Source organism: Agelaius tricolor, unplaced genomic scaffold (genome assembly GCF_023055355.1).
Source record: "Agelaius tricolor isolate 1412-34295 unplaced genomic scaffold, bAgeTri1.0.p SCAF_2, whole genome shotgun sequence".
Classification (NCBI taxonomy): domain Eukaryota; kingdom Metazoa; phylum Chordata; class Aves; order Passeriformes; family Icteridae; genus Agelaius; species Agelaius tricolor.
In genome coordinates, this window is record NW_027269262.1 from 5,620,487 (window position 1) to 5,643,673 (window position 23,187).

At 39.3% G+C, this 23,187-nt stretch overlaps 1 protein-coding gene across 3 annotated transcripts in view; it reads left to right on the forward strand.

Annotated features, from left to right (window-relative positions):
- Positions 1–21,966, forward strand: part of KIF13A (kinesin family member 13A) — a 106,160-nt gene extending 84,194 nt beyond the window's left edge. The window contains exons 23-40 of one of the 3 annotated variants that reach the window (XM_071451253.1): positions 321–472; positions 586–718; positions 811–957; positions 1,923–1,961; positions 3,246–3,345; positions 3,437–3,563; positions 4,683–4,738; positions 5,856–5,980; positions 7,055–7,231; positions 7,637–7,729; positions 8,556–8,708; positions 9,139–9,222; positions 9,733–9,780; positions 10,253–10,364; positions 11,308–11,459; positions 12,029–12,112; positions 17,428–18,526; positions 19,408–21,966. In XM_071451253.1, the coding sequence (XP_071307354.1) occupies positions 321–472; positions 586–718; positions 811–957; positions 1,923–1,961; positions 3,246–3,345; positions 3,437–3,563; positions 4,683–4,738; positions 5,856–5,980; positions 7,055–7,231; positions 7,637–7,729; positions 8,556–8,708; positions 9,139–9,222; positions 9,733–9,780; positions 10,253–10,364; positions 11,308–11,459; positions 12,029–12,112; positions 17,428–18,526; positions 19,408–19,694 (3,168 nt within the window). In that variant the 3' untranslated portion in view covers positions 19,695–21,966. The remainder of the gene's footprint in view (positions 1–320; positions 473–585; positions 719–810; positions 958–1,922; positions 1,962–3,245; positions 3,346–3,436; positions 3,564–4,682; positions 4,739–5,855; positions 5,981–7,054; positions 7,232–7,636; positions 7,730–8,555; positions 8,709–9,138; positions 9,223–9,732; positions 9,781–10,252; positions 10,365–11,307; positions 11,460–12,028; positions 12,113–17,427; positions 18,527–19,407) is intronic. The other 2 variants (XM_071451236.1, XM_071451243.1) reach the window with 2 other exon arrangements.
- The last annotated feature ends 1,221 nt before the right edge of the window (positions 21,967–23,187 follow it).

Below are 23,187 nucleotides of genomic sequence, written 5' to 3' on the forward strand. Positions count from 1 at the left end.
TAAATTCAGATGTGAATTTAAAGTGTGGAGAAATCTATCATTTGTATAATGAAAGCTGATAATATACTTGTTTGATAAGCTCAGTAGCTTAAAAGAGATCACTGGAGCTGAGACATCACTTTTATGATGAAATGTGGTATGCAGGAGCATGAATTGCTGAGATGATGAGGTTTTACAACTTTCATGTTCAGAGTGGAGCTTTGTGGTGCAAACTGTATGGTTGATGAGGCAGGAAGTTAGTTGTTTGTGTCCTTACAAGCAAGTTGAGGAAATACGATTATTTAATATGGTTGAATGTGATTTGTTTTTCTCCTTGCTAGGACTATGTGGTGAATGTCACTGAGGAGTTTTTGGAGTTCATTTCAGAAGGAGCTCTTGCTATTGAGGTGTGGGGTCACAGATGTACTGGCAATGGCAGCTCTGTTTGGGAAGTTGATTCTCTTCATGCAAAAACTAGGACACTGAGAGACAGGTACAAATGAATTACAAATGAATGCTTCCATCAACTTGTTATAAGTTTTGTAATATCTGCAGTGCACAAATGCTTTGAGGCAACCATGAGTTTTTATGGGGATATCTTTTTAGATGGAATGAAGTAACTCGAAGAATAGAAATGTGGATTTCCATACAAGAATTGAATGAGATGGGTGAATACACTGCAGTTGAACTCCATCAGGCAAAAGATGTAAACACAGGGGGAATTTTCCAGCTTAGGCAGGTATGTATCTTTTCCTTGCCATCTTATTCATGCTTAAGTTAATTTTTAAATTTTATTCTTAGTTTTTCTCTCCCTCTCAATTTCCTGCTTAGGGTCATTCTCGCAGAGTTCAGGTGACAGTGAAACCTGTGCAGCATTCAGGAACGTTGCCTCTCATGGTAGAAGCAATTCTTTCAGTCTCTGTAGGTGGAGTGACTGCCAGATCAACCAAACTGCAAAGGGGCTTGGACAGCTACCAGGTAAGGCAGTTAATTTCTCAGTTTGGTGTAGTTCTGCTGTTCTAGACCCAGCTCAACACAATTCCAAAAGGGACCTTAGCACACTAGTACATGATTTGCAGTTTTACACGTGCTTGAGGTTAATACAAGTAATGTGAGCCTGTGGTGCTAAGCCTGCTTTTTTTTGCTTATAACTCAATTTATGACTGATAAAGTACCAAGTATGGCAGGACAGAAGGAATACAGGAATTGTTTTTACCTTTGTGTAAAGAGGTGATTAATACTAAATTCCTAGTGCTGTAAGTTTTCCTCCCTTACAGAGGTGGTGAAAGTTGAGGAGGGGAAAAGCAAAAAAAAAAAGAAATTTGTTAGAGAAAATGTAGTGAGATACTATGATACTATTAGCTTCTCAAAAAGCACCAAGTTGTTATTTGATAAGAATCAAAACCAGTTGTCACTGAATGTGAAAGGGCTATTCCACATAGCCAAGGAAGTCCTTAAGAAGCATAAATTATTTCAGCTCATACTGGACAAATTCATATTGGAAACAAACCATGATTTTAACAGTGATGGCAAAGAACAAGTGGAATGGGCCACCCAGGGAAGCAAGGTGCCTTTTGAAGAAGGTTTGCATTCAGTTCCACAAATAATTCTAACCTTGGATACAGATGAAACTGTAAAACTTGAGATTAGTGATCTGCTTGCTCAATCATTTTTCTGGCACTGGATTCTGTGGAGATTTTAATTATTTTATTTTTTAAATAAACATATTCACTAATACTCAAATCATTGCTGACCTGCTACAGTGTAATAAAAAAAAAATTTTTCTACCTTTACTAAGACTAGCTATTTGAGTGTTGTGATTTTAACATTTTACAAGTTTGTGGCAGAAATGTTGGTATTCGTGTTTTGGGTTATTTCTGTTAATTTCTGTTGAGTGAAATGCATGGGTTTTATGTTTTACAAAATGTATTTTCTCCTACCAGAAGGAGGAGGATGATGGTGGTGATATGGATAGTTACCAGGTATTGCTGCTCTTGCTGTCAATCCTGCGGCATGGGGCACAGCTAATGCTAATGGCCAGCAAATCTCAAATGAGCAAGCAAAAGCGGCTTTGAATACACACATGCTGTGCATTTTAGAGGCTACCTGGGCTATAAAACACTGCTATTTCAGTTTACCTTGTGACTTTATACTCTTACAGTGTCCTCTCTTCTCTAGTACTCTGCAGTCAGCTCTCCTAACTGGCTACATGAATTGCTATGGGAATAAAAGCTTTGAAACTTTTATTTAGAATGAAAGCAGTTTCTGATGAATATCACAGGGAAAAGAACCAGCAGCTGCAGGCATCTTTTCCAGGCAAATTATGCAGCATAAGATATTTTGTTTGTTTTCTAAAGTATGATAACCTTTTATGTTGTGCAGTTTTCTGAAATGCTTGAGTGAGAGCGGAGGATGTGAATGGGGGTAGATACAGAACCTTCAGTGAAGGAATTTTCTTTTATCTGCACAAAACCCAACCTTGACCCTGTTTTCCTGTGTGATAAGGCACAATTTAGACAGTGTAACAGAAGACTCATTTTAAAAGGTGACAAAGAGCAGAAGAGGAAATCCTCCCCCCCCCAAGTAAAATAAATTTTAGATTTCTACATAGAAGAACTTCTTTTTAATAGGTAGTCCAACAGAAGTAAAACCAGTTAGGTGAGAATGCTGACATCCCTTAAAATGATGTGTTAGGTTTCCTAGCAATCTCAAAAATATAATTTAAGGTACTAACTTCTTGCGGGCTGTTTATGCGCTTCCTGACATATCACAGAGAAGAACCAACTGGATTTTCTGTGATACCACAAAGCATGATTGCATGATGGGTTTTGTTTGCATGAGAAATCTTTTAATTGCACTGATAGCAGCTGCTAGCAATGGAATTTTGTGCAGGTTTGAGGGCATACTGACCTGTCTAATCTTCAGGAGAGCTTATGATCAACTGATGATACTGGCTTTTCCTCTTCCATATGCTATTCAAAAGTTTGATTGCCACTTCTGTGAGTAATTAGCCCATGGTGTGTAATCTGTTCAGCAGCAGAGGCAGTCACATTTTCTTTTCTCCTGTTGAAATCTGAAACTTGAAAGTAAATAAACTTCCCTTCATGGGCGATGAGGTACTTAATCAGTGTGCATGTCATTCGGGGAAAAAGAGTCTTCTGCATTGTGCAAGCCATTTAATATAAATTCTGGTTTAATTACCATAAAATTCACTGCCCTTTATTCTTACCCACATAGTCTCATGACCTTCTCTATTTCCGTGTTAGGAAGAAGATTTGAACTGTGTACGAGAAAGGTGGTCTGAGGCATTAATAAAACGCAGAGAATACTTAGATGAGCAGATCCAAAAGATCAGCAACAAACAAGGTTTGCAGCTTGAAGTCTCTATCATAAGTACTTTATGCCCTATACCACAAAAAGTGTGTCTCATCTGTAATCCTAATCTCTTCCACCATAGAAAAATCAGAGGATGATATAGAACGAGAAGCTCGGCTGGTGGAACAGTGGGTGGGGCTGACGGAAGAGAGGAATGCAGTGTTTGTTCCAGCACCAGGCAGTGGAATTCCCGGTGCCCCCGCAAACTGGTATGTTCAGAGAAGCCACTGGAGTTGCCAGCTTTTTGTACATAAACTGTGCATTCTGCAAGGTACAAATCTAAGGATGTTTTGGAGTGTTCTCCTGTGATATTACAAACTACATTCAGCTGACAGAAAGTTTAGAAGGTCAGGTGCTGTTCTGAATGTAAGAAAGATTTGCTTAGCTAAGATATTACATGAGATAGCTTTGAAATAGCTTTCAAGGTTTGAAAATCACCTTTGAATATAATATAGTATTTTGCAATTTTATACAATTGGGAAAATTAGCTAGTAGTTTGATTCCTTTCAGAAAAGAAATGATTGAAAGACGAATGGTAAAACATGTGGTGATGTCATTGATAAAGGGTAGAGAGGGAATAAACTGACTTCAAAGGATGTGTTCTCTGTTTCATTTGAATTTGTAATATATTTCTCTTTAGTTCTAGAACTAGAGCTAAAGAGAACTAAAGAGAACTTAGTGTTGTAATATAGTTCTCTTTAGTTCTGGTTCTAGAACTAGAATTAAACTAGTTCATCTTAGTTTAAAACACATTTGTGTTTTAACTAAGATCTTTGCAGCTGACATGCAAAAATGAGGAATACAACATGTTAGGTTTGGGAAAGAAGGGACAAGAAATACTCCTCTAATCAAGTGTACACTAATGTCTCCAATAGTATTCGAGGAATAATATAGCAATACTCTTGCCATTTTTCCCCTTACCCACCTGAGGCATGCTGTGAACATATAGCTGAAAGTGTGTTTATGGATATAAAGACTGCCAGTAGTTACATATCCAGTTGTTTGGAGGGTGCTGAGCTTTATGTGTGAGATGACTGCAACCAGTTAACTTGGTAAGGAGCAGAACAGGATGTTTAAAACTCTGGTCCTCACAGCAACTGCCACATGCTATGTGGTGTGAATTCAGTTTTGGCAAAGCTCTAGATGTAGCTCTGTTTGTAGATAAACAAAATGCTGTTTGTGCCACACAGGCATTCAGAGTAGCCATCAGAATGTTGACAGCTTTAGCCATTGGTTACACTTATGAATATTGCATGGAGATCTGTTTGCCCAAATAAGCTTAGGTATGAATTTGCCTTCTTTGTTGCCAGCAGTTTGTTTTGTTTCAGGATTCCACCTGCAGGAATGGAAACACATATACCTGTCCTCTTCCTTGATCTGAACGGTATGTTGTAAAAACAGATTAAGAAACTTGTGGAGGGGGAAATGGGGCTTAGTTTAGGTAAAGAAATGGTTAAATGGAAGAATGGACTTGAAGACTTTAAGAAATCAAACAAGTCCTGGCTTTGACATTTTAAAGTGCTTTTGGTTTTTTCTGGTTGTGTATGTTGGCATAATTAAGCACAACTATTTTAGAATAAGGATTAAAGTCAGGGAACACAGTATCACTATACTCAGTGATAGGCTGTACAACAGAAAATATGGTAAGAAAGCAAGCTTAGTTTGAATCAAACAGCAGATGAAGAACTCCTGTAAGTGTTTTGACATACAAATTCACATGTCATTAAAGCACTGATAGAGAATTTCCCAATGCTTTCAGAGCTTCTTCCACTGATATTTCTGTGGAGTTTTAAACAGCTCATTTAATGAACACTGTGTTAGGGTTATAATGAGCTTTTTTTACAGAATCTAAGTCTTCTCTCTTTGAAGATATTTAGTTCTAAATGCAAGAAGAATACTGATATATATTCTTAAGACACAGATACACAGTGTAAGTAATAACCAGAAACTAGAGGTAGCTCCACATTTAAGGACTGTTTAGGAAGCAAGTCTAATTAAAAACCTGAACATAAAGCACAAGAGGATCTATAGGCCTTATCACATCCAGCACTGGAGTAGCCTATTACACATATTTATATAGGCAATGTGTCAATAACCTGCTTTAGCTGATACTTTTGGAAAGTGAAATACCCTCTTCCTTCATCTGTGCTCACAAGGAATGGTTTTTTTCAGTGTGGTTTGTGGGTTATTTGGTTTTCTTTTTTGTTTCTTTTTACTATCAGTAGAGCTTAGCAGACAAAAAATCAAACAGGATATTTAAACAGGTTCATTGTGTCATTGCACACCTTTTGTTTGTTTAGCTAAAAGTGTAATGTAGCCAGAACTTCTATTCTCCATTTCTTTTATATGCTGAAATCATCTGCAAATGCTGCATAGTAATAAGATTAAGTAGGATTAAATGTATTATGAAATATGGATAGGCCTTTATTACAATTTTGCCTCTATATATTCATATCCTTTGGTATAAAACTATTTCATTCTTTGCACATTTGTTTCATTAGCTGATGACCTCAGTGCCAATGAACAACTTATAGGTCCCCATGCATCAGGAGTTAACTCAATACTACCAAAGGAGCATGGGAGCCCATTCTTTTATCTGCCGATCATAAAACACAGTGATGATGAGGTAAATTGTTAGCAAGCCTCCTTTTTGACAAATGCAGCTTGTGTAAATGCTTTCTTTTTATGTTTTATTTCCTACTTCTATGTATTTAATCATTATTATTATTATTACCTTTTTTTGTCTTAGAAGTACCATCTGTATCTAGTGCTGCCTTTATTTTCCGGCCTCTTTATTTAGAATTTAAGAGGATATGACTTGTTAGCTCTTTTGCCTTAATTCAGAGATGACAAGTCTTAGCTCTTGGCAAAGAATTATTCAACTGCCTGACTCAAAATCCCTTTTCCTGCTTTCCTCACTCCTTCTTCATTTCTCTTGCAGGCTCTTAACTCTTCAGAGAAAATGACTTGTTTTATTGTGTGCACTAGGCAAAGCTTAATACTTAAATAAGAATTCTTTCATTTGTAGTTATTAGTACAAATTACTATAAATTATTGTAGTTATTACTACAAATTACTGCTAGTAATTACTGGTTTTTAAATATATGGTTTGGGAATTGTTGGAAATTAATGGTTCTGAATCCATTTTGGAATTTCTTAACTGATACTTTCCATGTCCTGCAACCACTCAGGCCATTGTTTAAGAGACTGTTTCCAGAATAAAGAGGACACCAAAGTTGGGGGGGAAGACAGAGGGAAGGGAAAAACATTCTGCAGAATGGGTGCAGGTTTATTCTGTCTGGGCTGTTAACCTAATCCAACATAGATGGAAGATTTTACATTGAAATTAATATACTTCTAATATAGTAGCAGTAGGATCTGTATTCCTTCATCCAGTCTTTCTTCTGCTTTCCTTTCTGTCTCCAGACATGTGAAAACTTCCTTTTGGGATAGGGTTTGCATAGTGCAGATATTGTGGTCATAATTATTTTCCCCAGAATCGTAACACCTATTTTATGATTTTTGTGATAAATTCCTTACTATGAAAGGAGATTTGATTCCACTTTGTTCAATTAGAGTGATTTTTCTCTCATTAAGGAATTGTGCTACTTCATGTTAAATCATTGTAAATGATACCTGGTTTTAGAATAATAGAATCTTTGATTACCCTTTCCTTCTTCCACATAATTTGTCTGCATAGGTTTCAGCCACTGCTGCCTGGGACTCTTCTGTCCATGATTCAGTGCACCTCAATAGGGTAACTCCTCAAAATGAGAGAATTTACTTAATAGTGAAGACCACTGTGCAGCTCAGTCACCCTGCTGCAATGGAACTGGTATTACGCAAAAGGATTGCAGCCAACATTTATAACAAGCAGGTAATAAGTTTATATATTCTTTTATTCCTTGTTTTGTTTCATATTCTTGATTTAATGAATGTGTTTTCTTAGCTGCTTGCTTAATTTTGTGAGTCTGGTCTCCCCAGTTCTTATGAGAGAGAAATGAAAACTAGATTTTTATAGGTTGCACTGAAGTGTGTACTGGTGTATTTCTTTGAACTGTCCATTTTTTAGCTGATTGAACTTAGTAGCATTGTGTACTGAGCACAATGTTCCAAGGAGTGCTTAAAATATCATAAATGCTAAAAAAAAAGTAATTTATTAAATGGTAATTTATGGTTCTGATTGGCTTCATAATCAGATTTTTCATTGCACCTTTTTATTTCTTAGGATGTCATAAATAATAATTTTCAAAACAGTAACTGAAAATTACTTTCTTTCTAGAGTTTTACCCAGAGCCTGAAAAGGAGAATATCCTTGAAAAATATATATTATGCCTGTGGAGTGACTTATGAAATAGTATCCAACATACCAAAGGTAAATCACAGTATATTTCTCTGGCAAATTCACAGAAACCAACAGAATTGACCTACTGCAGTGGGTGATACTGATTAGAAAGTAAGTCTCCTGCTTTGCTGGTATGGGGCAGGTTGCCAAAGTGGATATACTGAAGTTCAGTGTGAGATTGTATTTATCTTTAAACAGTTGAAAACTGTGGGGATTTTGTTTTCTCTTCTACTGTATTTAACAGAATTTTTGTATTTAAGTTATTTTTGAAAGCCTATTAGTGTCTGCAGGGAAAATATAGAGGGTACTCAGAGGAATGTTCAGGTTTGTGGAAACAGAATAACTGGGAATCTGAGTTCACAGGAATATAAATTACTTGTTATAGAAAAAAGCTTGTACAAGTTGTAAATGTACTATAAAATTTATTTTAAAAGTAAACAAACTGGACAAATGAAAACATAAATAGTCTTGAAACCCTGTAATTGTCACTTTGTTGCACTACTTAAATTTTAAAGTCTAGGGAAATCACAGCATATTTTAAGGAAGGAAATTACATTTCCTTGCCTAGGAAGTTGTCATTAGTTGAGCCTTTACATGCAGAATTTCAGGTTATATATGCATTTTTTCTAGAAGTAATTTACTACAGCAAATGCTCAAAACTTCTCCTAAGCTTGATCTCTTCAGCATCATTTACATCTCTATGGAACAACCCTGGATCATTTACTGTAATTAGGTTCGCTGGTTAAGTTTAAGATGCCAAATTCAAATTAATTTCTGCATTGAACTGGTCAAAAAAGTGAGCTAAAACAATTGACTTTCCTTTTTGAAACCTTGAATGGTGTAACTTGTACTTTAGGCTACAGAAGAAATTGAGGATCGTGAGACCTTAGCACTGATGGCTGCAAGGAGTGAGAACGAGGGCACATCCGATGGCGAAACCTACATTGAGAAATACACACGTGGTGTGCTGCAAGTGGAGAACATTCTGAGCCTTGAACGGCTAAGACAGGCAAGGAAAAGGCATTTCTTGCAATCTTTGCACTGGGTTATGAGAATTCCAGAGGAGATTATGAGAATTCAAGAGAAGATGACCGATCTTTTAAAAATACTGTGTGGCTTTTTTTGTTTCAGTTGGGTTTTTTTCAGAGATCATTGGACAGATAGATGTAAGATGAAGTTCTGTGAAGTACAAGTTTCCAGGGGTAGTGGATGTAGTAACAAAAGTTGGCAACAATGTAGTATTCAGAACCTGAACAAGCAAAGGCCAAAGAATGAATTTCAGACAGAAGCTTCGGTGGTTGTGTGTGCAAATTAAGATTTGTGAATGCAAGCCCTGATTGCTTCTGTTAGCTACACTGAAAAAAAGTCCCTATCCTGCTTGCTCAGTTCTCCTGAGGAGACCATGGCATTGCTGTTAGTGTTTTGTTCTCTTTTCACAGGCAGTCACTGTCAAAGAGGCTCTCTCCACCAAAGCCAAAGCCAGGAACATCCGCAGGAGCATCAGCACTCCGAATGTGCACAACGTAAGGAACCCTCATCATTAGCATGGATGGGGCAGGGGCTGCTGTCGTGTGCTGATGTAATGCTTGCACAAGGAGATATGGTAATGATTACTCTGTGCTGAGACTAACCAGCCTGTGGGGAAGTGGACATGAAGTGAAATCCCATCCCCAAAATTGTCTGTCCTAGGAGATAACAAAGTTATCAGGAAAGAGGGAGGGTTGGTTGAAACTCTTCTCCTTTTACAAGGATGTCCATTTGGGAAGTAGTTCAGGATGACAACTGCCCTGATTCAGATTACTCTTACCTCCAAATCCCTTTAACTTTTTTCATGGTATAGGGGTAGTTTGCATTTTATGTGTTCTCTCACATACTCATACAGCAGAAATGTAGATGTCTTTACACATAATCTGGTCTGAAAAGAGAAAGCAAAACAGTTTTTAGGACTAAATGACCACAGTGTTTCCTCAAGGTATTACATCTCACAAATAAGGGGTAGGCATTTTGTCATTCTGTCTGTTGGTGTTCCATAGGTGTCCTGTAGTCGACTGGATCTTTCTGCCTGCGATGAAGATGACAAGGTAGGGAAACTTAGCAACAAACAGCTCACATTCCCAGATTTCCCACCCCCACCAGAAGCAAGATGTGTTTGAGAACTGGTGGAAAAAAAAAAGGAAAATAGAAATAGTATTTTCCTTTAATAGCATTGAAAGCAGTTGATTTACATAATGTATCTTTGAAGTTCTGCACCCATTACATATAATTTTGCATTAAACCTTATTGTCCTTCTCAGCCCTTCATATAAGAATTATATAAACTGATATGTAAGAAACAGAAAGAGCAAAACTTTAACTACTTCTCTGACCAGCGAATTGCCTTTAAAACAATGCATTTCTGTGTGATAGGAAAATTGTCTGAAGTCAGTAATTGACATACCTTTGGTTTGTGAGGTTTGGTTGACTCTTGAAAAAACCCACCTGAGTTTACCTATTGATTTTTTCCACATTTGCCTGCATCATCATAATACAGATTTATGTATTTTTATTTTTTTAGGGTTGGTCTGAAAGTCACCTAGATATATCTGACTGTTGTTCCAGTTATCAAGATGTATCATGCTATGGTACTTTACCCAGGGAGTCACCTCGCAAGAGCAAAGATGGCAGTGGTGAGATTTCATACATGTAATGACAGCACTGGTGGATTCTTATTTACTGCATTAAACTGAAAGTTAAATTCCCAGTGCTCTTTTCCTAATAAATGTGTTACTCAGCTTCTACTTAAAGAACTAAACATAACCTGGAAATAGGGGAGAAAAGGAGAAATGCATAAGACATCCAGGAAAGGGGGTAAAAGAGGTGGGCAGAATGTGCTAAATATAAATCAAAACTGTAGAAGAAAAAAAAAAAGAAAATATCCCACCCAAAACAAAACACTGCACACAGACACACAAAAGAACAAAATGCAGCTGCTGTTATTTGATGAATTTAAAGATGAAGATGCTTTTTTTAAAGTGGGAAGTGTCCTTAGACAGGTTCTTTACATGATATGTGGATATTGTCTGTGCCTCCTTGTCAGTGTGTCACAAGTGCCTTGTTTCCTTCAGGTCACATTGAACAGGCAGTGGAGGTAGAAATACTGCTGCAATAAAGTGGGACTGGGGGTTTATTCATTGCTTCCTTGCTTATAATTTCCTTTTTGATCATGCTGCCTGTTCTGGATGGCTGGTTTGGTTACAGGGCAGATTTGCAGTCTTGTGGGCAGAGGTCAGGTCAGACACAGGAAGCAAAGAGCTTCTCAGTTCTATTTTCAAGGACACTTCCCACTGCTTTTATGACCAAGATGAAAAGGAGAAATGTTGGAGCCTCAGAATGGAAGGGGCAGATACTGCTGTTCTCTGCTTTCCTTCTGTTTCCAGATTTCTCTGAGGATCTCACAGAGCTGTGCATTATTTCATGCCTAGGCCAGTGGTTAAATTCTTAAATACTGAGATTTTTCTGTAGCCAGCAACTTTGTCAATTGCATGGCTTTACCTTCAGTTGTTTTGAAATATGATCTTGCAGTCAGGATATGAAGAACTGAAATACACTTTTTTTTGCTTTTTTACCTAGGTGTTGTAGCAGAGAATTCCCATGCTTTAATGGCCAGCCCTTTTAAAGCATTTTCTCCCCAGCCACCAAAGTTTTTCAAGCCCTTAATGCCAGTGAAAGAGGAACATAAAAGGAAGACCCCACTTGAAAGCCGACCTCTACTTAGTCAAGAGGTAATCTTTGAAAACCACCTGCTTTTTTATAGGAGATGGAGTGATTTTGTGTACTTGGCAAATCATTTGCATCTGTTGCAACAGAATTTTGTAATTCTCTGGTAAAAGTATTCAGGTCACTCTTTATATCTGGTGGAGTTTTGCTTTTTGGAGTTTTGTTTTTTACCTGAATACAGGGTTTGTGGATTTTGGGTTTTTTTTACTTCTTGGTATATATTCTCCATTACAGGATACTTCTATTTTAAAGTAGCAGTAACTACTTTACTACCTTTACACCTTTTTTTATTTTTATTCTTCAGTAAGATGTTGGTGTGTTTTTTTTAATAGATGAAATGTAATTCTGTGAAACTGTTCTGGGGTGGCTATAATTCGGGCCTTTATTCCTACCTTCAAACTCTGGGAAGAGTGCATGAGTTCCCCTACCCATTAACTTGAATTTTGATGTCTGTATGGCCAGCATGGGTGTTTCACCTTCATCACATTTTCACACCTTTCTGACTTGACACCCAGTTAGCACCGTGGTCAGAACTGTGGTTTGTGTGATGTGTTGTGTGTCTCAACCTTTGCAGAGCATGCCTCCATCTCAGGTGCACTGTGCTGACTGTGCTGTGCCTGCAGGAAGCAGGGCCAGCAGCATGCCTGAGGAGAAGATTGTAAGTTTTGTACCACTTTCTGTCTCAAGGCCTGGTGGTGAGCTTGAGACACTCATGCTACTCCAGCAGGAAAAAGTAGTTGTGAGGTGGAAATAACCACTTGTGACTGGTTGTAGGTTATGGTTGTAACAGTTGCTTGCCTGGCTTGCAAATGCATTCTGTCATTGGAACTAACTCTGCTGGTGTTCTGTTTTTGTTTTGTTTTGGTTTTAATGTGTATGTGTCATATGTCTTGTGGGGTGGGGGGAGAGGGGAGGCTGTAGCATTTACAGGGCACAAATGATCAAGTAAAGGATGGGTTAGTGAGCCATGCTGTTGTCACTCTAATATACCTTGTATGTTGCCTAGATTTTGTGACTATACCCCAGAGTAAATGGAATGATCCCATTTGGTGTAAGTAACCGTGCATTTAGGTGTGGGTACACTATAAAAGCTTATCATTGCCTGACATGGAAGTAATATGACTAAAATAAGATTGCCGCTCTTAATTAACCTGCAGCCTGTCTTCATCATAATTCAGGTGGAAATTGAGGTGGAGGGCTTTTGTTTTAATCTTCACTTGCTAAATCCTTTTCTCACTGCTGCTTCAATAAAAGATGTATCATTTCTGCTGTATGATGGTTTTGGTTTTGGGGCTGTGGAACATGGCTGCAAATACTTGCTTTAATCAGAGCTTTAGATTTAAAATTCAGAACCTTCAAATTATTTCCTGTAAGTCCTATGGGACACTCTTCCACAAAATTCCAGTGATGGGTTCTTCTATTCAGCAGTTATCTTCATTCCTACCATATAGCCAAGCCATTAAAAAACCTGTTCTGGATTTCTAATGCTGTTTTGTCAGTTGTTAGGTGAAAGTATCCTGAGTGATCTGCTGTATCTATTTGAAGCTTGGCTGCTGGGTTTGGGTGGCAGCTGTTTTATTCTTGATCATGTTAATTTTCCATAAGGTAGCTGACGTGCTGACTTGCACTGAGTCACTGATACAAATAGCATGAAGGTATTTGGAAGAAAAAATCTTCTAGTGGGTTGAAAAAACATCCCTTAGAAAATAAATTGTTACAAAACTTTTCCATAGCAACTTGAGGGCAGTTCTAATCCCTGGAGTGAAAACAAAGTCCCACCCCATGCATGCCCTGAATTAACCCAGGCACTGCCTGTGCTGTTTTCCACAGATACACAGAAGCTTTCAGAGCTAGGAAAGGGCAACATCCTGCCACCAGGCTTTGCCAGCTAGAAGGGAACTAATTCACTGAACACTGTAAACCTGCTGTAGCCAACAGGACCATAGAAATATGTGTTCTTTCAGTTCTCAGCTGCTTAACTCCTACTGACTTCTTTGTATCAACATGGCTTTTTGTTTGGTTGCATAGGAAGTCAGATCAAGGGAACTGATCCACCCAGCTGATGGCTTGACTACCATGGAGTTTTTCATTTGGATCTAGTCCTCTGTCTGATGGCTTTTTAGACCCTTGAGGGTCCTGGGGAGACAGGCAAGAAGGAGCAGCTGCTAGTGGGGAGGAGGTTGACAAAGCTACTTTGTGTAGCCCAGACAGCCTAGGGTGTTGTGTTTAGTAAGTGATGCTTCTAGGGGTTTTATTGCTTTAGGAAAGAAGCCTTTGTTGGATGTAGGCTTCCCAGGCTACCCCATTTTTCAGAGCTGCAATGAGTCCTATATTTTAACTAGGCTGAAGTATTCCAATATTCAAAACACATCTGCCAAAGGAAGGGGGGAAAAAAAGGCAGTTAACAAAAAATATTTTTATTCAGTTGGCCTGAAATAGAGCATTCAACCTGAAATTTCAGAGAGTAGTTACACATGCTTGATATTGCAGCTGTATCAAAACAGCATGATATATATAGGGGCCTGTTCTCTATAATATAGGAATACAGTGACTTTTGTTAAGGTCAGATTAAATGTTCTCATATTAAGTGTATTTAAATACTGCCAGTAATTAACATGTTTAAGAGAGGGTTTGCTAAGAGGAAGCCCTTCTAGCAGGCAATAAAAATTGAGGCACCTGTGGTGCAACCACTAGATAAGTATTACTGATTTTTAAATTAGTAAAATGGGAACTAACTTGTTGAGGTTACTCGAGAGATGTAATTTAGGGATTTGAAAATGCAGATGCAAAACAGGTGTAGGGAAGCTGCTCTGTGCTCTTGCTTATTTTGCTTCTTTACTGCTAGAACTTGATGTATAGTCTTGTCTCATTAGTTCTTGCTGCCGTGATCTTTCTGTTACCAGTTCTTAAATCTGCTTTTCATTATAGTCATTCTGTTACATCCCAGGGAAGTTGCTGAAATTTCTTGACCAGTTTTTCAAAGATTTTATCTTTATTTATACCAATAGCCTGAGCTGTACAAGGCACCTTCTTTCTTTCCCCCCCCCCCCCCCCCCCCATCTCACATCCACATAAATTTGAAAAACTCTGAAATTGCTTTGTTTCTGGAATTTCCCAATCAGAAAACTTAAGATAAGCTCTGAAAGGAAATATGTCGTGTCCCCACCAGGGGCATCTTTTTGTTTGTCACAAGGTGGTGTCTCCTCACCTATTCACAGCATTCCTCATAGCCCATGTTCTAGTAAGAAGTCTGGTTCTCTGTAGCTGAGCTTTTGTACTTATGATGACAGATAATCCTGAAATTGCACATGACTGTCACTGTGGTTACTTGTTTGGCCTTTCCTCATAATTCACCAGTGTCTGTATGTCTGTAGAGCCATTTCTCAGTTACAGCCTCTTATCCAGTCTGATTCTGAACAGGGACACCACCAAGGTGGAGTTTTTTCAGTCAAATAAGGAATCTTGCAAGCTCCAAAGGAGAAACAAAGAACTCTTATAAAAATACGTTTTGATCTCAAGGGGACATTTAGCTATTATCAACTAGAAATACTTTCTTAATTAAATGTTTATTAGTTTGGAGTTCATATATAATCTTCAACTTTATAAAGTATATTTGATAAACTCTTAGTTTTTAATGTTTAAAAAAAACCAAACCCAAACTATAAGGTTCAGCATAGAACAAAACTTAGTTTTGCACAAATAAAATTGGTAAAAGGGAAGAAGTAAGCAGAATGATTGAGAAAACATCCCTCAGAGATGAGCAACTGGTATCCTGCAATATGCAAAAAAGATACTTTGCATAAGGCTTTAGTGCTTGGAAGGATATTTGTAGTCTCAATAAAGCAGGTATTAATTTGTTCCTTTACTTCTAAAGGAGCTGTGGATTTCAGATGTAAGTAGCAAGATTTTCAACAGTATAAATAATACTCAGTAGTTTTACATTACATTTTATAACACGATTGCTCCTCTTCAGAGAAATAAAAAATTGCAAATGAAAGCCTTCATCCAAATTCTGTATTAAATACTCTGGAAGAGTGCCATGAAAATTTGAAAGCAAAGGATACCAAGCCTTTACTTGATCAAATAATAATCTGAAATGTGGTTGGATTTGTCAGATATATTTAGACAAGTAGAGACATCCTGTTGAGATACTGATAGCTGTGCTAACAAAAAATTAATATTATTGAAAATCTTGAGTCATCTTAAGAGGCCATTTTGCATGGGCAATACTGAATTATATTTGCTATGAGTTTGAACATGGTAAGAATGGACATGAGACCTTGTTACAGATAAGGACCATCTGACAAATGGGGAGAGGCTGGAATATGGAGCTGTTCAGCCTTCAGGAGACCAGTCACAGGGGCATCTTACCAATGTTTATATAAAAACACCCGATGGGTCAAGGCAGACTCTTCTCAGCAGTGTCCAGTGACAGGACATGAGGCAAATCCAAACACATGAGATTCCATCTGACCACAAGATGGAACAAGAAAACACTTTTTCTACTGTGAGGGGAAGGTCAAACACTGGAATGAGTTGTGCTGGAAGGTTGTAGAGATCTCAAAACCCACCCAATTGGACACTGTGTTGGACAACCTGCTCTGACTGACCCAGCTTGAGCAGAGGGAGATTGGGCTAATTGACCTCAAGAGGTGCCTTCCAGTCCAAACAATTCTGTGATTATTCTGACATGGGCAAACTGAGCAAATCTGTTCCCTGTCTGGGCATTGGAAGTTTTGTTATACAAAGTTATTTGAGCAGTCTTGGCTACTTTGAAGTGAGGAAACATTTTCAAGAGGATGTTTAAACTGATGTGTTGGTACTCTGTGGTCATCTGGTTAACTGTTCTGCTTTTCCTTTGACATTGGTGAATCACAGCAGGTGTCTGAAAGCATCCAGGCACTTCAGATATCACACAGGATCTGCCTTGATCAGAATTTGAAATCTGTGATGCAGATAAAGGAACTGAGAAACAATGGGTGCTACAGTTTCTTTAAAGGACATCAGTCTTTTTTATTTTTCCTAAAAGACAGTTATTTGTACTAGAAATTTCCTGTAAACTAACTATTTTTACTATATATGTGTGTGTATACATACACCTATTTTTATACCTGCATATATATGTGTAAATGAAGACGTATTTGTATATAATGAAGGAAGTACTTAAAGAAGCACCCATGTAAAGTCCTGCCTGCAGTATTTTATCTTGGGGGAGCAGCCCTACCATGTTGCCAGATTCAGATTCATCTTTACAGACTGAAGTTCTCAGCTTCATATGGACTCTGTGAAAGCCGCATCTGTGGTCTGGCCATGGTGCATCCCCACACATCAGAGAGGCACCTCCAAATTCTGCTAGGATGATTAGTGTCAATTATTGCCCTCCAAACACGTACATGTGTACAATGCTTCCTTGAAGATTTGCTGTAATATTTGATCTTTCTGCTTGTATATTCAAACATCCTGAACAAATTCAGCTGTGATAGCCAGGGGTAAGCAAAATTATTTAGCCTTGCTGATATCAGGTTAATAGAAAATCCCACTGTGCAAAGTTTTTAATAATCCCAAAGTTTTAAATAACCTGTATTGCAGCAGGAACTCTTTAAGGCCTTTACCATTCATATTTGTGTTTGTCTTGTTAGGTAGTGAATTAACTCTATAAAATACCTTCAGTACGTTTAATTAGTCTAAATCATGGGGAAAAAAAATTTGTGTATGAAAATATGTAACTTTCCTTTTATTGGTTTATATTTTCTGAACTATTTAGAATTTATTTTCTAAAAATTGAATAGCTCAGTGTAGATAGGATATGTTCCTAGCAGCTCTTTTCAATGGTGTCTTCCATTCTTCAGAATAAAGAATATTAAAGGTACATATTTCTCCATGCTCAGAAAGGAAAAAATCAAGGATGGTTAGTTTATTTTGGAAACCTCACTGTCACAGGTTCCTAATCCTAATTCCTCTTCTCATTTGTAGGACTCTGAGGAGGAAGACAGTGAGTTGGAGGCCATAAATAAGAAACTGATAAGTCCACAAAGTTTTCAAAATTTCCGGCCTTATGTACCGGAGGAGTTTGCTGACTTCAGTATTTACAATGCCAGCCTGGAGAACAGGGAGTGGTTTTCCTCTAAATCAGACTTCATGAGCTCACGTGTTCTTGAGAAAGAGGTGTCCCGCAGCCCCACCACTAGCAGCATCACTAGTGGCTACTTTTCCCACAGTGCCTCTAATGCCACCCTGTCTGACATGCTTGTTCCCTGTAGTGATAGCACAGACCAGCTAGCCAGTCACTCCAAGGAGCTGGACTCTACTGATCCCTTGGGATCATCCCTTGCACATGATTTAAGATCTTCCTTAAACAAGGAATGTCGAGAGTCAGAAAAGGAGTTAGCAAGAGAGAAGTTACCTGCGGTACCACTGAAAGAAAACAGTGCCTTAACAGAGCAAGTACCACTGTCACTCAGTGCCACTGACAGAGACTCTCAGCAGTTACCCAGAGCTGGATCCCTCTCAGCCCTAAGTTCCTTGGATGGGAAAAACGCCATCGAATTTTCAGCACGCGAGGTGACAGTGGAGCACACAATGGACATTCTGGAAGATCACTCCTTTACTGAGTTCATGGGTGTTGAAGATGGGAAGGACTTTGACCATTCAACAGTTCCACAGTCGTGTTCCCTTCTGTCCTCTAATGGAGTGAGTGCCTCGGAGTCACCCCGGGGCCCTGGCAAGGGGCAGAGCCCGTGCCCGGGCCAGCAGAGCTCTGCAGCAGCAGCAGGTGACAGCTGGCTTGTGGATGCTGGGGAAAGCCCTTTTTGTTCTGGACTGCTGAAAGACTCTTCAGACCCTGAGATTTACCCTGACACTTCCATGGACGATTTTATTACGAAGGACCACTTGGATGGTTCTGACTGTGAAGAAGGTGCTTCTGCAGATCCAGCCCACGTCTTGCCCAGCTGGGTGGCCGTGGGCGAGCAAGTCTGTGTTGGAAGTAATAAGATGGGCACAGTGAGATACGTTGGAACAGTGGACTTTTCAGCTGGAATCTGGGTTGGCGTTGAACTCAATGTTCAGCTGGGTAAGACTAAATGTGTTCTGGGTTATCTATGCAGCTAGTGTGATCAGTTTTTAAAGTCACAGTACAATCATTCTGTCCAGTTCAGTCCTGGGACGTACTTCCCGTTTCCTGAAGCTTGGTATCTAATATATCCAATCATCAGCTTTCTGGTTATAGGGATGCTCTGATCCACTTTTAACTGTCTGAAAGCCCTGCTTTTGCATGTTGTGGTAGTTCCCTGTTGGTACCCATCTGTTTTTACAAGTCAGAGAAACAAGCAAAACCTAAAGTTGACATATTATTTTTAAATCATTGCGTACACATTCATGAACAGTATTAACAGTGTGCTTCACTTGTTAGTGAAGCACACTGACAGATAGGTTTGGTGTCAGTGGCTTTCAGAGATGTATTGTTGTTTTCCACTGGGGAAAGATGAATTCCAGAGCACAGGTTTTCTGTTACTTCAGAGGGGTCGGAAAAAGTCAGTGCTCTGCAAGTGTTAAGAAACTTCTATAGAAATGCTTCAGGTAATTTAAAAATATGTTTTTAGTAGTCTAACAGGTAACATCACTTACGCCAGAAGTTTGTCTCCAGCTAAATTTTAAGCTTTGCAAGCAATTGGTTTTGAGGACAGTTTATTTTGCAAAATGAACACAAGCTTGGCTTTTTAAACTGTTAGTTAACAAAGCAATATTTTAGAAAATCATCTTTTTGGTCACGTTTTAAGCCCTTCCTTCCAAGTTTGTTCTCCCTAGTGTATGGCGAGCATCTGGCTCTGTCACTCAGCAGGAACAATCTTGACTATTTGACAGATAACCAAAGCTGTTCACACTTCAGCGCCTCAATTGTATGTGCTAATGGCAGCACCAGCATTTAATCCTGTGCATTTCTTTCCATTGAAGGGAAGCACGATGGAATTGTGAAAGGCAGAGAGTACTTCCACTGCAAACCACGGCACGGTGTTTTCGTTCGTCCCGGGCGCCTCAGCAAAGCACCAGCTCCCACAAGGAAATGGAATAGCACTTCCCGGTCTCAGGCATCTTCCACTTCAGAGAAACGGAAGAGTTCTGTGCTTCAAGGCTCATCAGCCACTCCCAAGACAGGAGGAGACGTCCTCTGCCATTCAGGAGATGCAGCAGCTTCTGCTTTTTCTAGGAAACAGGAAAACAGGAAATCTTGGATTAACTAAACTGCAGTATTTTTGCACTTACTACACACATCACTGTGTAGAAAACTCTACGGATTTTTGAAGCTATTGTACATTTTAACCTGTCCATATGGAATGTGTATTCTCTAGAGTCCTTGACTTAATGCTCTAATTTTTTACAAATAATATATATATTATATATATATGAATGTGTATCTATAGTTTGTCTGCCAGTGGGCAGATACGGCTGCACACTAAAACACAGTTAAAGCTGGTTGTAGATAACTGAGGTACTGGACTATTTGTTACACAACAACTTGGGAGCTATATTTTAAACAACAAAAGATATTTTATTGAGGAAAAACCAGGATGTGAATCCGTATTCTTTAAAAAAAACCCAACCGCTGTTCTTAATTACCAAAGAACTTGTTTTAGACTGACTTATTTGCTGTTTATATCTTTCTATTGTAAATGTTTTAACTGGTAACTTGGTGCCATGTTCCTTTCAGTCACTGGGCACCGTGCAGCCTTCCGTGTTTAAGCACACTGAAATATCCAGCTGCTTCATATGTATTGTCTTCCTTGAGGCCTGCCACTGTGCTGACTTGGCATGGGAATGACTGATGATGCCTGAAGCTATGAGTCTGGCATTTCACATGTTAGTAAAAGCCAGCTGGGCAGTTTGACTGCAGAAACAGTATTACTGCAAGGGTGTGAGAGGACAACATTCTGGGTTTTTTTAGGGGGTTTTGGGTTTTTTTGGGTGCGGGGTGGGGAGAAATGGGAAATAAAGAAGCAGTAAATGGATCATGACTGCAAACTTTGCACTTGTTACTTGCTGGTTTATTATCAAGATGAAATAGAACCTGCTAAAGTAATTTTAATCTGTAAAGTTTATTTTAATAATGGGAATGATGGAGGGATTTATGTCTGGTGCTCATGAATTCCTAAGAAGGTTGTTCCACATGTAGATACTGTAGATGCCTGTACAAGTGTTCTGGATATTTGTAAAGCAACATGGTAAAAATGAGTGAAGTGAATGGCCTGCTGTATCTTTTCTTTGTTCCTTAGCAAGTGGATGATTGAGATACCTGGGACCTTACTGAAAAGCTGCTGTTCTTTCTTTGATTGTTGTGTACAGTAAGCGGACTCTCGTATTTTACTATTTACTGTAAAGAACTGTAATTTATATACTGCCATACTGTATTTAATTGGTTCAGACCTGTTGTGTGTTAGAATACAGACTGTTTACTTGGGATTTAAAAAAAATGTTTTCCTGTGTTTGGTACAATTACGCTTCATGCTCAAAGAGGGAGCTGTTTCTAGCTGGTGCTGCTCAGATGCAAAGGACGTGGTAAAAATGCTGAAGGATAGTGTGATTGGAGTGGATGACTAGATGGTATGAACCCATCTTACCAATAATGAGTCTCAGAGGAGAATAGCAGCCCCTGTGGATACACATTCCTCACCTTCTGCTTTCCCTCTCAGGGGAGGGAGTGAAGCCAGGAAACTCCTGCCAGAGAACAGAAACCTGTGGGTCAAGGGGAGATGGGACAAGTTCCTGGAAGACAGACAAGAGAGGATCATTGCTAAATATATAAAGGCCTCAGCTGCTGGCAGCTGGGAGGGCAATGTGCTGGAGGAGGCAGTGAAAGGAGAGATTGTGAAGTGCAGTGCACTTGCCCTTGCCATGGCTTTTGTCCCTTCTAAGACTGCAGGATTCTTAAGTGTCAATTGATTTTGAAATGTGTACCTTTGCAGAACAGTTCATGCTTCTGGTGTCCACAGTGAGTTGCTCTCACTGCATTAATGACACTGCTGCTAGAGGAAACTACTGCAGTACAAAAAGATTTTATGCAGAATTATTTTATCGGGCACAGATGATTGTGGAACACTGCCAGGTGTCAATGCCAAAATCCCCAGTGTCTTGAAGTTAAGTTTAGATGTCACTTTAATTTTTTAATAAACATTTTAGGAAATCTACTTACACATTGGCATTAACATATTTGTCCAGGACCAGTACAAACAATTTTGAAAATAAATGTGGCCATTTTCTTATGGCACACATTCAGTAGTTACACCAGGTTAGCATCAGCCAGCATCAGCTGGGCTCTTTATTGTTTCAGACTGCTGAGAATACAGAATGCATGATTGATTGTTTCAGAAACACTGGGACAATTGTGCTCTTGGAGTAGGTGATCTGTATATGCCAAAGAGACCAAAGGAAGCCAACCTTGTGTCCTTCTGTACCCATTTCACATAACCTATGCCATTGTGAGTTCTGTTGTTATTAAAAGACCTGTACTTTTGCAAACCTTGCGCATTAACATGCCCTGCCCTGGGCTGATGTAAAGTTAGAAGGAGCACAGCTAACGGGTGCAATGATGTGATAGGAAGATGAAAGCTCTTTGGTTGATGAAAACCTCAAAACTCTAGTACACAAACAGAACTATTTTTTTCCTGTTAACAATGTTAGATTAGGATTTTGCTGTCTTGAACTTTGGATTCGAAGTGGAAAAAAATTGTGGTGATAGTGCAACTGTGAATTGGTTTTTTTTTTTTTTAACTTTAACTAGCAGCTGCCTAGTAAGCATAGTGTACAGTCTGTAGCAAGATCTCAATGTTCAAAAAGTCAAACACCAGTCATGACACTGAATAACATTATGCAGAGCCAGTCCCTCATTCAACAAACCTGCCATCCTGTTTGTTTTCCCAATCTGCAAAGAATTAATGGATTTTGACATCAGGGTCATTAGAATGCTAAGTAAGATCACGCTGGCCTTCACCTTGTTTTCTGAGTGTATGATGTGCTGTTTTTTCGAGCACGCTTGCCTTTACGGAGACACGGAGCGCTCAGGGAACAGCTGTGACAGCCCAGCAAGCACCAGCACAAGCGTTTAGTCAGCACCACTGACTAACAACAACATTCCCCCACCAAAGGCTGCCTTCGAGTTTGCAGCTGGAGGCAGAGTACGGAGTGCTGGTACTCTAAACAATAACAAGTGCCATGGAGCAGGGTAACGAGAGAAAGGTCGGCTGCGAGCCCCTGGGAGCAGCTCTGGCTGTTCCCTCCCCTGCCGTCAGGCGAACCCGCTCAGGTAACTCGTCTGTGCCTACAGGAGTGGGAAACAGGAGCTGCCCCGGGGCTGGACAGGCTGCTGGTGGACTTGAAAGAGCACGGTGGGACTTGCCTTTCAGCCTTTCCCCTCTTTGGGTGCATGTTTTCTTCACCTGCTTAGCTGGTAATTTACAGAATCCAAAGGGAGGGGGGAATATGTGTCAAAACCTTTGACTGAAAAGGACCGTAATGATTTAAGGTTGTTGGGCAAGGGCGGAGAGGAGGCGGCTGGGTGAGAGCAGGCGCTGCCTTCTTTATGCAGCAAAACGTGCTAAAACCAGCGTTCCTCATTTAAAAAAAAAAAAGAAAAAAAAAAAAAGTGTGCTGTCCAAGTGCAGCGGAGTTTTCATCCGTGAACGCGTAAACTGCGAACGCCCGAGGGTGGACGGCAGAGAAGGATGACGCTGGAAAGCCGTC